Raw genomic sequence first — 12424 nt, 5'->3', positions numbered from 1 at the left:
AAAAACAGCTCAAAAGGCTCAAGGAGAGGCCAACGTGGCCAGAACCCCTGGGTGGCCAGGCAGGCTCCTGTGCCAGTCAGTGCAGCACCTGCCATCTGGCCACACCTTACTGATTTGTCCCCCGAACACCTCCCTGAACCAGATGCCATGCTGTGTTCCTCGTGTGCTTTCTCACTGGAGCCTCGGATGGCCCCATCAGGTGCATGTTATCACCAATTTGCAGATGAGGAAACTGAGACTTAAAAGCAGTAACTGGCTCTGGGTCGCACAGTCTCTGAGGGTTGTGTTGGGCCTGACTCCTGACCCTGTGGCCTTTGTGCTATGGGCCTGGGTCACAGCCTGGCATGGCATCACTGCTTGTCACCCGGGCTCAGCCACACTAGACTGAGGCCTCCCTCTTCCCTTAGTCCTTCAGCTCACACGCAGTGGGTGCCTGTCGGGTGGGTCTTTCCATTCTTAAAATTTCCCACAAAGGTTTGTGGAATGAAGGGTGAAGGAGACCCCACACTTTTCCTAGGCTAAGGCCTTTCTTTGCTTAAGATGAAGCTTCAGAGGGAGACCCCTGCTGGGTAGGCCAGTCCTACTGAGAGCCAGTGCCCATGGGAATAACTTGCATAACCACGGCTACACATGTGGTGTTGGCACGGCACCTCACAGCTTACAAAGCACGCTCATTTCTCTACATCCTCTCATTTGATTTCCACAAAGACCCCTGCAGCAGCGGGTCATGTGCCACCATTGTGTTGTGCAGATGAGGAAACCAAGGTGCAGTGAGGTTTCCTTCCCCCTCCCTTCTCCTCCACCTGGCTATTTTTTGTATTTTTAGTAGAGACGGGGTTTCACTTTGTTGGCCAGGATGGTCTCGAACTCCTGACCTCAGGTGATCCACCCACCTCAGCCTCCCAGAATGCTGGGATTATAGGCGTGAGCCACCGCTTCTGACCTACAGTGTCGTTTCAATAGCTGCATGGGATTTTGTTGCATGGAGCCATTATCTAACCACTTTCCTATTGTTTGATATTTAGAACACTTCCAGTTTTTCCCACTATTCTAAGGGGCGCACTCTAGCCACACAACTGCGAAGTGGCAGGATCCGCACTGGGGCCTGACTCCCAGCCCTGCGCCCTTCCCACCTCACAGAATGCAATTCCTACTGGTTTCTCTCACCCCTGTTCTGGAATTGTGGCCACTAGGCTGTATCTCTGCGTTGGAGAGACAGCTTGGTGTCCTGGAAAAGAGCCCCTTAACAGCTCCACAACCTTGGGCAAGTTGCTCCTCTGAGACTCAGTTTTCTCATCCTCACAGTGGGTCAGCGCCTTCCCCACAGGCGGTCGCAAGGGCTGAGGCCGGGCACGCCTGTCCACACACATTCACTCAGCATCCTTCCAGGGACAGCTGAGACCTGCAGTGCCAGCCAGCAGCAGGGCCTTCAGAGGAGGGGATGTGGCTTGCTGGCAGAGAAGAGCATCTAAGAAGTGTTAGTTCAGCGTCCCCAGGGCTGAGGGCAGCCAGACAGCTGGCTGCGTGGAGCCTCAGCATCTGGGCTCTGGTTCTGGTGGGTTCGTTTGTTCACCTTGGGCAGCCTCCCTGGGGGCAAATGAAGATGTAAAGAGCCTCAGTGTGACCAAGGGCCTTGAGAGCCCTTTGTTGTTACTAAGCCTGGCTGTGCACCAGAATCCCAGAGAGCAGATCTGTCTGTCATTCTGGGCTTTGGAATCTGAATCCTAGACCAGCTCCCCAAGGGATCTGATGGGGCTGGTCCCTGTGCCCGCTTCTGGGCCTCTCTGTCTGGCACTAGACATCCTCATCTTCTCTGACCCATCACTGCCAGACACAGCGCAGCCCCTCCCTCCCATGAGAAGAAAACCACCCCCACCTCAGAGACCTCAAGTCCACATCCCGTTTAAAGTGTTCTGAAATTCCCCTCCCACTGCATTCCCTACGCGGCTGCCTCGGCAATTTCTAATTGTCGGGGAGCCGGGCAGGACTCAAGAAGGCTTTGTTTTGCAAGGACCACAGGAGGTCAGCAAACTGGGCCCCCTCAAGCTCCGAAAGTGAAAAGACCTGTGTATTCCCCACTCTGAGTGGTTTCCTAGGGGCTTGTGTCTCATCTTTTAAAAATAAATAACATTTATTGTGGGTGTTCTTTTATTATAAAAATCACACAGGAAATAGAGATGAGCCAAAAGAAAATAAAAATGATCCATACGCTTAACCCCCTAGAAGGCCATTATTAATATTTTGTTGTATTTCTTTCCTTTCTTCCATGTCCACAGGATCTTTACCAAAGTTGAATTACTCCGTTTTGAAATGTATTTCTCTTAATAGATCATAAACCCTTTCTTTGCTGTTAATATTCTTCTACAGCATCATTTTATTTTATTTTATTTTATTTTATTTATTTTTGAGATGGAGTCTTGCTCAGCTCACTGCAACTTCTGCTTCCCAGGTTCAGGCGATTCTCCTGCCTCAGCCTCCCGAGTAGCTGGGATTACAGGCGCCCGCCACCACGCCGGGCCATTTTTTGTATTTTTAGTAGAGATGGGGTTTCGCCATGTTGGCCAGGCTGGTCTCGACTCCTGACCTCAAGTGATCCGCCCGCCTCGGCCTCCCAAAGTGCTGGGATTACAGGTGTGAGCCACCGCGCCCGGCCCACAGCATCGTTTCAATAACTGCATGGGATTTTGTTGCATGGAGCCATTATCTAACCACTTTCCTATTGTTTGATATTTAGAACACTTCCAGTTTTTCCTATTATTCTAAACAGTGCTGGAATAAATAAATCTTTACAACATTCTCGATTATTTCCTCAGAATAAATTCCCAGGCAGGAAACGGCTGGGTCGGAAGGTCACAGGTCCTTTTGAATTAATCAGACATCTCAGAACAGTTTGAAGGGGTCCGAGCCTCAGGCAGAGGACATGACGCCTGGGATCTCCCTGTGGCTCCCTTGCTATCCTGTGGGTGGTTGAGGATAAGCCACTCACCCTCTCCCTTCATTCACCGTCTGTGAAATGGGAACGGTGGGCAGGATCAGGATGTCAAATCGGGACAGGCCTGTCCACTGCTCTTAACGCAGGAACAGGGAAACTGTCGCCCAGGAGGAAGTGGTCTCTGGAACCTGAGGGTGGTCTTGGCTCCCAGTCCAGTGCTTTTGACAGTCTGTCCGAATGGCACCACCCGTTCCCATGCCCTCTGCCTGTGGTATCGTCCTGCAGTGTGGGCAGGCACAGACCTTTGGAGACCGGCCCCTCTCTGCCAGGTCTTCATCTGGACTTGGAGGTGCCCCCCCACCCCCGGCACATCACTGCTTTCTCCCTCATTTTCCCAGTAGCCACCCGTCCCAATGAGCAGCATCCAGCCTTTGCCACCAGAGTCCTGACACTGTGGTAGATGCTTTGCCACAATTATCTAATTTTCATTTCTCCCAACAACTCTCTAAGGAGGCCAATATTATCCTATTTTATGGACAAAAGCTGAGGCTCAGAAGTACCTTGCCCAAGTCCACGTGGCCAGCAGTTGGAAGGGCCGGGCTGGTGGGCTGCAGCCCTGGGTGGTTCATCCTGCCTGCAGCAGTTCTGGGGTTGGTCTTCCCTCACCCAGCCTGGAGTCAAAAGCCCTTTGACCCCCTCCTTTACAGGTGTTCCGAATAAAGGCCATCAGGCTGGGAGAGAAGCTCCTGCCGGCGTTCAACACCCCCACGGGAATCCCAAAGGGCGTAGTGAGCTTCAAAAGGTAGGATGCCATCTTGTTCCCCACTGGGGCTTTGCCGCAACCATGCCCCCCGCTTGTGTGTCTTCTCTGGGTGGGGCTGGTGAGGAGGCTCCAGGGGCAGTGGGCAGGCAAGCAGGAGGGAGGACCCTTGGAACCACCTTTGTCAAGCTCGTTCTTTTATGATGTAGAAACTGAGGCTCAGGGAGAGGACCATACCTGCCTTGGGAGCCACAGGAAGTCAGTGGCACAGTAAAAGTGCCAATGATTTTCCCGGACAGGTGTTTGTCACCAAACCTGGGTCTCAGAGTTTAGTCCACATAAGCCTGAACCTCCTGGGGTGGGCAGGGGCAGTTCCTCTGGACATCCCACAGTGCTGTCTTAAGAGCCCTCCACAATGGCCCCAAACACTCTCTTCCCCCATTGGGGTTCCAGAGCCAGCAGGCACATCACACCCTCCTCCTCCCCCAATGAGGAGGCCCCCGAAGCTGCTAGGAGATCTCAGGATCCCAGCCCTCCCGGACAGGAGCCTAGCTCTCAAGGAGCCCTAGCCACTGTCCCTGTGCTGCATGGAGCTACTTAGGAGAAGCCACATTTCCGGTCACCCAGCAGCTCTCCGGGGACATCCTCGAGGCCCTCCAACAACCCCGACCCTAGGAAGGCTGTGATGTTCCACCGTACCAGACTTCCCATCTCATCTCCTGAAGTGATTTCTCATCTAAGGGCTCTCAGCCCAACAGAAGCTTCAGCCAGCTGTCCAGGAGGAGGGGCAGGGGCCCTGGGCTCTGGTTGGAGGTCCTGTAGCTCCAATCACTGTCCTGGGGAGGTTACACCCTTCGTGTCAGCCTCAAGGGATTCACCACCTTTCTCTGGTCTTGCAAAAAGAGGGCTTGGCATGTTCAGCATCTTCATCAGCTGTCCTCCCTGTGGTCGGGAAGAATTCCCAGGGTGTGAGCTCACTGGAATCTCACCATAGGCCAGGGAGGGGGTTGCTCTCGGGGGCTGTAGAAATCCCAGTCTCGATGCCAGGGTTGACTCCTCAGAGCTGGACTCTTGGATCTCTGCTCAGATCCCTCTTCCATAAACACTGATCCTGGAGAGACACGGCCAGCTGTTATGAAGCCCAGACACACACACACTGTCCTCTGGCTCCCCTTCCCCGGGTCTGGAGTAGGACCTTGTTGGGGGCATCCCTTCCTCTTCTGTCCCTAGCCCTTCCCTAGGTCTCTCAGAGCAGGGACCTGATCGGACACGAATCCTGACATTTCTGATTAAGGAAGCGCATTTGCTTTTAGGCTGTTTGTGTGTTCTCCATGCCATGTGCGTTCATGTGTATTTCCTGGCAACATCCCCCTTTTTGTTCTTGGTAAGAGAGGCTGTTGCTAAAAATGCCTGCCTCAGAGAGTGGCAGGGCTGTATGGGCCCATGTGGCACTGAGTTTGCTCTTCGGAGGGGGCCTCCTGGCAGGAGCTGGGCTACTGTTGTTGCACCTGCCCCCGGCAGGGTTCACTGTGGGCAGCCCCGACAGGAGGGGCAAGAACGTGGGCCCTCCAGGAGAGTAGGTAACCAGCCCCGCCCTACACGTCAGGGTGGGAAGGACCCTGAGGGGAGGCCGTTCCCCAGCAGGTTTGAGCTGCACCTCCTCCCTGGTGTCTGCACAGACCGGCCTGGGAGACTGAGGCAGGGCCAGCCTGACCTGGGACCTTCAGGGACACTGGACTGCCTGGGAGAGTGACGATGGCCTGTGCAAGGACCTCTGCAGCCAAGTCGGTCTCTTTCACTCATGCTCTCTCACAAACATGGAAACACTCTCCTGCCACCCTTATAGATCATAAAGGCCCGCATACACAAGCTGGCCTTTGTCATAGACATGCTGGCATCCATACACAGGCACACGCATTCATAAACGAATATCCGTTTACACGTGCATGCTTCCGCCACACACAAATAGACATGTCTTCACAGTCGCAAATGTCTGGTGAGAAGTCACTGTGCGTCATGCATCACGTGAGCACGTGACATGGATTGTCTTTTCAACCTTACGGCAATCACAGGGACTCCATTTTACCAGTAAAGAAACTGAGGCTCAGAGAGGTGAGGTCACTTACCTGAGGTCACACAGCAGCAAAGCAAACTTAATTAGAATCCCGGTCTGTCTGCCTCCAAAGCTGATGATTACACCATACTCATGAGTGTACCTGCCTAGAAGCTATAGCCAGGGTGGGGAGGGGCATTGTGGAGCAGCCCCTCCTGCCAGGAGAGAGAACACAGGCTATGCGCCCACTTGCACTTGAAAGGCTGGGAGAGGAGGGCAGAGCTTCCTGCTGACCCATTGGCTCACAGGGCTGAGCAGAGGACCTCCTGGTCTCTGGGATGCTGCCCAGAGCAGATGCATTTGGGGCATAGAACACCTAGGATTTGGAATTGGATTCAGTTCTACCACTTACTGTGTGGCCTCGCCCTCATTCTATGAAATAAAGATAAGGGTATCTACCTCCGAAGTTGGTTGTGAAGGTAAAATAAGAACCACCAGAACCACCTGGCACGGATTAGAAACTTAGTAACAACAACATTTACATGTGCATAATTACATAATGATAAAAATGACAATACTTACATGCATAATTTATACCTCACAATAACTCTATGAAGTGTGGGTGCTGTCACTTAAGGGATGAGGAAACTGAGTTCTAGGGAAGTTAACCAACCTGCCCGAGGTCACCTTGCTGGGACCCGGAGAAGCCAGCATTGGAAGCTGGGCAGGAGAGGAAAGGCACCCAGCCACCTGCCTGCCTCTGCCCAGGCCGGCTCACTTGTCTGCCAGGGCGTCTCCACCACAGGAAGCCCACTTGGGAGGGTGAACGTGTGGGAGTGGGAGAGGAAGGAGAGGCCCATGTGGGGGAAAATGAGAACAAAAGACAGCTGGAGGGCTGGTGGCTTTTTCCTACTTTAAACTTCCCTGAAAATGCAGGAAGAATCAATTATTCAGGAAGCTCTCTGAGACTCACTGAGATCACAAGCTGGAGAGAGAAGTCTCAGCTAGCCTTGGGGGAAGAGGGACAGAGAGGGGGCAGGATGGCAGCTCCCTCTTTCCCTCTGGGTGAGTGCAGGGCCGTCTTAGGGTGCGAGGCCCAGCAGACCTGGTTGAATCCTGTCTCCATCATCTTCTGCCTCTGACCTCGAACACTTCACTTCCCTGTGTGAGCCTCAGTTTCCTCCTTTGCATAGGGGTATGAATGATGCTTTATGTTATGGGCTTTCAATGAAGTAATGATGTAAACTGCTTGCCCCAGTGCCTGGCACATTATAGTGGCTCAATAAATGGAAGTTCTTTTGTTTATTCAGATCAGGAGCCAAGTTTCCCCTCCTGTGCAACCCATCCCTCCCCCACTGTCCCCTGCCCCAAGCCAGGATGAAGGGGGTGGCTGTCTCTACATGTGTTGAGGTCACCTGACCCCAAAGATCTCAAAACCTGAGTCCTCCATCTGTTCCCAGAAGCTGGGAGGCTGATAAGTGTCCCTACTTTCCCAGAAACCACATCCAGCCCCAAGAATGGAGTTAAGAGAGAACAGCAGCATCAGGGGAGCCCCAGCCCTACCCCAGGAAAAACAGCACCCCTCAAGTGGCAAACAGTGACCTCCGCACCCCCACGCCTGCCTTCCTAAGTCCGTCCATGGAGATAGAGGGGCAGACGGGCCAGTTCCTGGGAGGGCAGTGCGACCAGCAGCAAGGAAGCAGAGTGCCCCTGGCAGAGCCAGTCCCTCAACCTGTTCCACACTAACTGCACCTCAGAGCCTCTACAAATGGGAGGACGTCACTCCACCCTGCTCTGCCCCACCTCTGTCCACCACAGCCTTCCTGCAGAGACTGGGTACCCCTGGTTGTCCTAAATGTCCCACAGGAAAAATAATCATGATACATAGAGGAGACTGAGGCGCAGGGAGGGGGAGCAGCTTGCCCAGAACCACCCCCATTCTGCACCCTCTTTTCCTCTTTATCCCCACAAAAGCCCAGGAAGGAGGAGGCATGAACCTAGGAGATGGAGGCATCACCTTTGCCGTGTCTTATGGAGGCAGCCACTGAGGCAAGCAAGGATTAAGTGGTTTGCCCGAGGTCTTCAGCTGAGCGACACTTGAACCTGCACCTTCTGGCTCCAGATCTCAGGGAGACTGTCAATGAATGCTCCCGGAAAGGCAGTGTCCTTGTTCCCTGTCCTATGATCAAAAAAGAAGCAAGCTGCACAGCAGTTAGCACAGGCTCTGGCATCAGAGCCAGCGCTGGATCCCAGCTCTTCGAATTACTGTGTGATCTCAGACGGGGGACATCACTGTCCTGTGCCTTGTTTACCCCATTTGCAAAAGGGGCAGCTGTGAGGATTAACCAGGATCCAGCCTCTGCATTCTTTGTCTTTGAAAGCACACAGCTCCAGATGTGTGGTCACACCAGAACTCCCTGCCTGTCTCATGTAGTTTCCATGAAATTCCAGGCCGGGGCCGTTTCGCGTCCATGGGCAGCACTGACAGTGTGCTGGGAGAGGGAAAGAGCTAGGCGGGGCACTGCTTTTCATCGGCTCCATTTGCACCCGAATCACAGCACTGTTTATCCTCCACATGCAGAACCACCAATGGTTGTGAGCCATCCGATGCCTTCAGCCAGAGGACAGCAACTGGGTGTTCTGTGGGGTCTTTGTGGTCCCCGACGGCATTAACCACATCATCTGTAAACTCAACATAACTCTTGTACCAGGTCTGGAGTTCCCAACTCTTACAGGGGTTGCTTGATGATGGAACAGAGAATATTCCAAGTCAGGCCTGGGTTCAAATGACCTTCAGTGAGTTACTTTATCTCAGTGTCCTCATCAGGAGGATTCACTGGAATTGTACGGCAAAAGCTCCTGGTTCCGTGCCTGGCACGTAGTAGGTGCCCCACCGAGCAGCTGCCGTTACTCCCAGCAGAGGAGCCGGCCTGGCCAGCGAGGGGATGACGGGGGCTGCTTCTGTCTTTTCAGCGGGAGCTGGGGCTGGGCCACGGCCGGCAGCAGCAGCATCTTGGCGGAGTTTGGATCCCTGCACTTGGAATTCTTACACCTCACCGAGCTCTCTGGCAACCAAGTCTTCGCTGAAAAGGCAAGTTTCCTCCCCACTCCCTCCCAAACAGCTCCCACCTTCTTCCTGCCGAGCAGAGGGATGAGCGTGCAGCTGCCACGGGGTTTTCAGAGGTGAATGTGTCCTCCCTCGTGGATCAGCAGGAGGGCAGTGGGGAGCCCGGGAGCCCAAGCTACCGCTAAGATAGCAAATAGCATCTACCTGTGCCCTAACGGCAGGTGGCAGGGAAGGTGAGCACGCAGAGTCAGTAAGTTTCTACAGAGGGAAAGGGAGAGACAAGATTCTGCTGGGGAAAAGGTTCTCACTGGTCTGCGTCAGCTCAGTGGCAACCACCCATATGTGAAGTCTGGAGAAAGTGCAACTGAAATCTAGGCACCACCTTGCATTGGCAGGAATTGGCCACCTGGTGCAGAAGTCCCCTTTCCAGAGACGTTTAGCTTTTCCATGTGAGATCTGCCTGCCTTCTTCCCTGTGCCTGTTTAGCTCATGCTGTCAATAGGCTGGCATGGCAATACCCTGCCATGGCAGATGCCCCAATTGTTCATTCCTGCTGTTCAAGGCCACACGGGAAGCTGAGAGCACCAGTGAGCCCTGACAGCTGCCCATAACTGGCCTTGGGCAGCCCCCACTACCTGGAAGGGTCGCTGTAGGTCTGACCTTAAATCCAAGGAAGGGAAGTGCTCACACCTCCCTCAGATGGCACTCAGGCTCCAGCAGCTACGGTCCCTCCCTGAGGGCTGCCTGGGGAGATGGAAGCCCTGCCCATCCTCTAGAGCCCCCCAAGGAGAACTTTGTGGCGGCGCCACTCCTAAAGCCTTGTCTTCCCCCTGGAATGCCTGCCTCTTAGACCAGTATGGGAGCTGGGAGATGACTGATAGATTCCCACCTCTACGCCACGGCTCCCAGCTTGGCGGCTGGGAGATGATCGATTCCCACAGCTACCCCATGGCTCCCAGTATCATGTCGCCATCCAGCCTCAAAGCATCACCTGGCTCAGCTGTAAGGAAACAGATTTCTGGGCTTCACTCCAGGGCCAGGCATCTACATTTTTAATACGCATTCATGTGCTTTTTGACGCATGGTTTGGGAGCACTACTTACTCAATGTAGGAGTCCACCTGAGTGTCCTTAAGAAGCTCAAGAAGAGCTGTTCAGCCTCTTCTTGATTACTTTCTCTGACAAGGAGCTCACTGCCACCCTTAAACAGCTCGTCCTCCTGGCAGCCCTTCCTTCAAAAGTGTTTTCCTTACATTGAGAGGGATTCTGCCTCCCTGGAACTCCCCCATTTGAAAGCTCGTGCAGTGAGTTTAACCTCACTTACTGGTAGCTCTTATTTTCTGATCCTTCCCCACCTCCAAGTCCCATCCCCCAACCTCCCTGTTTCCATTGCTCTTAAGTCAGACTCCTCTAGGAAGGTTCTGACCAGCTCGGAATGGAGTGGGACAGGGAACTCACTCCAGTCCCTGGTTATTCTGGAGTAATAGCTACCCCTGCCTGAGCACCCACTATGTGCTAGGCACATTATAATAGCTCTGCTCCTCCCAACAACCCTGTGAAGTGGGTCTTCCTGGTATTCCCATGTTTACAGAGGAGGAAACTAAGACTCAGAGAGGTCAAGTCACTTGCCCTGGGCCATCCAGCTGGTCAGTGATAAAGCCATGATTGAAGTCCAGGACGTGCTGGCTCCTTCCAGACCAGATTGATAGAGCAGGCTGCAGGCTTTTGCTCTAGAGTCCATCCGTCTGTCTCTGTCTCCTCTACATTTATATACTCTGGCTATTTTCATCCCCCAATCATGCCTCCCACAGAGGCAATTATTGGCAGTCAACAAATTGGCCCAAATTCTAGAAGCGCCCGCACCCTTAGGGGAGCTAATTTAGCCTGCTTCACTGCTCATCACCAAGATAGTCGAGAGTAACTCAGGTACAAGCACATTCCTGTCCCCGTAATGGACTTCATTAACATAAATGGATATGAAGTCTGACGTGGCAAAGCCAAGTGCTGTCGCCTGGAAAGGAAGGTCTGACTGCAGAAAGGTGGCTGTCCCGCACTCCCGGCCCTGTACACATATAACTCTATCAACATGAGACAGTGTGGTCCCAAGGGCCTTTCTCTCCCAAGGGGTCTTGTGCTGGCTAGGATGTGCTGAGTAGGATTTAACCACTGTCGGAGAGCAGGCACTATGGATAAAGCCCTCCTGGATTCCACTTCTCACCTTCAGAGTCCCAAAGGTTGCAGACCCAGCCTCTTCCTGCTCCAGCTGGGGCAGCCTCTGCTCCGTGGTCACCACCCTGATCTGTGTTGGCCCAGTGCTGCCCTGTGTCGGGCAGGAATATGTATGGTTTATGTTGTCAGAATTCATTCACATCCTGGCTCTGCCACTTAAGGACAGGTGGCCATCAGCAAGTTACCAAACCTATCTGAGATTCCGGTTTCTTGTCTGTTACACTGAGATAATCCCTTGTCGGTTATGAGGGTTGGCGATAATGTATATAACGGATCTGGCTCAAAGGAACTGAGAAAGGTTAACAGCTGTCATTGCTTTTTATAATTATTATTCTTTTTATTAAAACCCTGAAATGCCTGTTAGGGCATGGGTTATTCAGGAGCCCAAGCCTCTCCCCTGAAATGATTCCAGGATATCAGATAAAATAGCATATTACTAGACTGGGCCATATGAAACGGCCAATACTGGCCTTTTTTTGATTGCCTTATATACTTATTGTTTTTTAAATGGCCAGAATACTTAAGTTAGCAACACTTAGCACTAAGCAGTTTTTAAGAATATAATATATTGTTATGAACTACAGTCATCATGTCTTATAGCATAGATCTCTTAAACTTAATTCCTCCTAACTGAAATTTTATATCCTTTGATCAGCGTCTCCCCAACCCTTGGTAACCACCATTCTACTCTCTACATCTACTTCTTTCTTTTTTTTTTTTGAGACGGAGTCTCTCTGTCGCCCAGGCTGGAGTGCAGTGGCATGACCTCAGCTCACTGCAACCTCTGCCTCCCAGGTTCAAGCGATTCTCCTGCCTCAGCCTCCCGAGTAGCTGGGATTACAGGTGCCCGCCACCATGCCCAGGTTATTTTTGTATTTTTAGTAGAGACGGAGTTTCACCTTGTTGTTCAGGCTGGTCTCGAACTCCTAACCTCAAGTGATCTGCCTACCTCAGCCTCCCAAAGTGCTGAGACTACAGGCGTGAGCCATGCCACCCGGCCTGTACTCTCTACTTCGATGAGTTCAACTTTATTACATTCCACATAAAAGTGAGATCAAGTATTTGTCTTTCTAGCCTGGCGTATTTCACTTAACACAATATCCTCTGGGTTCATACATGTTGCAAATGACAGAATTTCTTTCTGTTTTAAGATTGAATTATATTCCATTGTGTATACCTCTTTGTGGGTTTTTTTTTTTTTTTTTTTTTTTTTTGAGGTAGGGTCTCACTCTGTTGCCCAGGCTGAAGTGGAATAGCATGATTATAGCTCATTCCAGCCTCAATCTCCTGGGCTTAAACGATCCTCCCACCTCAGCCTCCTGAGTAGCTGGGACTACAAGAATGTGCCATCACACCCAGCTAATTTTTGTATGTTTTGTAGAGA

General features: G+C 52.3%; 1 protein-coding gene across 2 annotated transcripts in view; it reads left to right on the top strand.

Annotated features, from left to right (window-relative positions):
• Positions 1–12424, top strand: part of MAN1C1 (mannosidase, alpha, class 1C, member 1) — a 187260-nt gene that overhangs the window by 143578 nt on the left and 31258 nt on the right. For both annotated transcript variants that reach the window (XM_011955624.1, XM_011955623.1), the window contains exons 5-6: positions 3640–3734; positions 8719–8836. In XM_011955624.1, coding sequence (XP_011811014.1) covers positions 3640–3734; positions 8719–8836 — 213 coding nt within the window. The remainder of the gene's footprint in view (positions 1–3639; positions 3735–8718; positions 8837–12424) is intronic.

The sequence above is a fragment of the Colobus angolensis genome, unplaced genomic scaffold, assembly GCF_000951035.1.
Source record: "Colobus angolensis palliatus isolate OR3802 unplaced genomic scaffold, Cang.pa_1.0 Scaffold4, whole genome shotgun sequence".
In the NCBI taxonomy this organism is placed as follows: Eukaryota; Metazoa; Chordata; class Mammalia; order Primates; family Cercopithecidae; genus Colobus; species Colobus angolensis.
The sequence above is the reverse complement of the archived record's forward strand: the minus strand, read 5'-3'. Positions and strand labels throughout refer to the sequence as shown.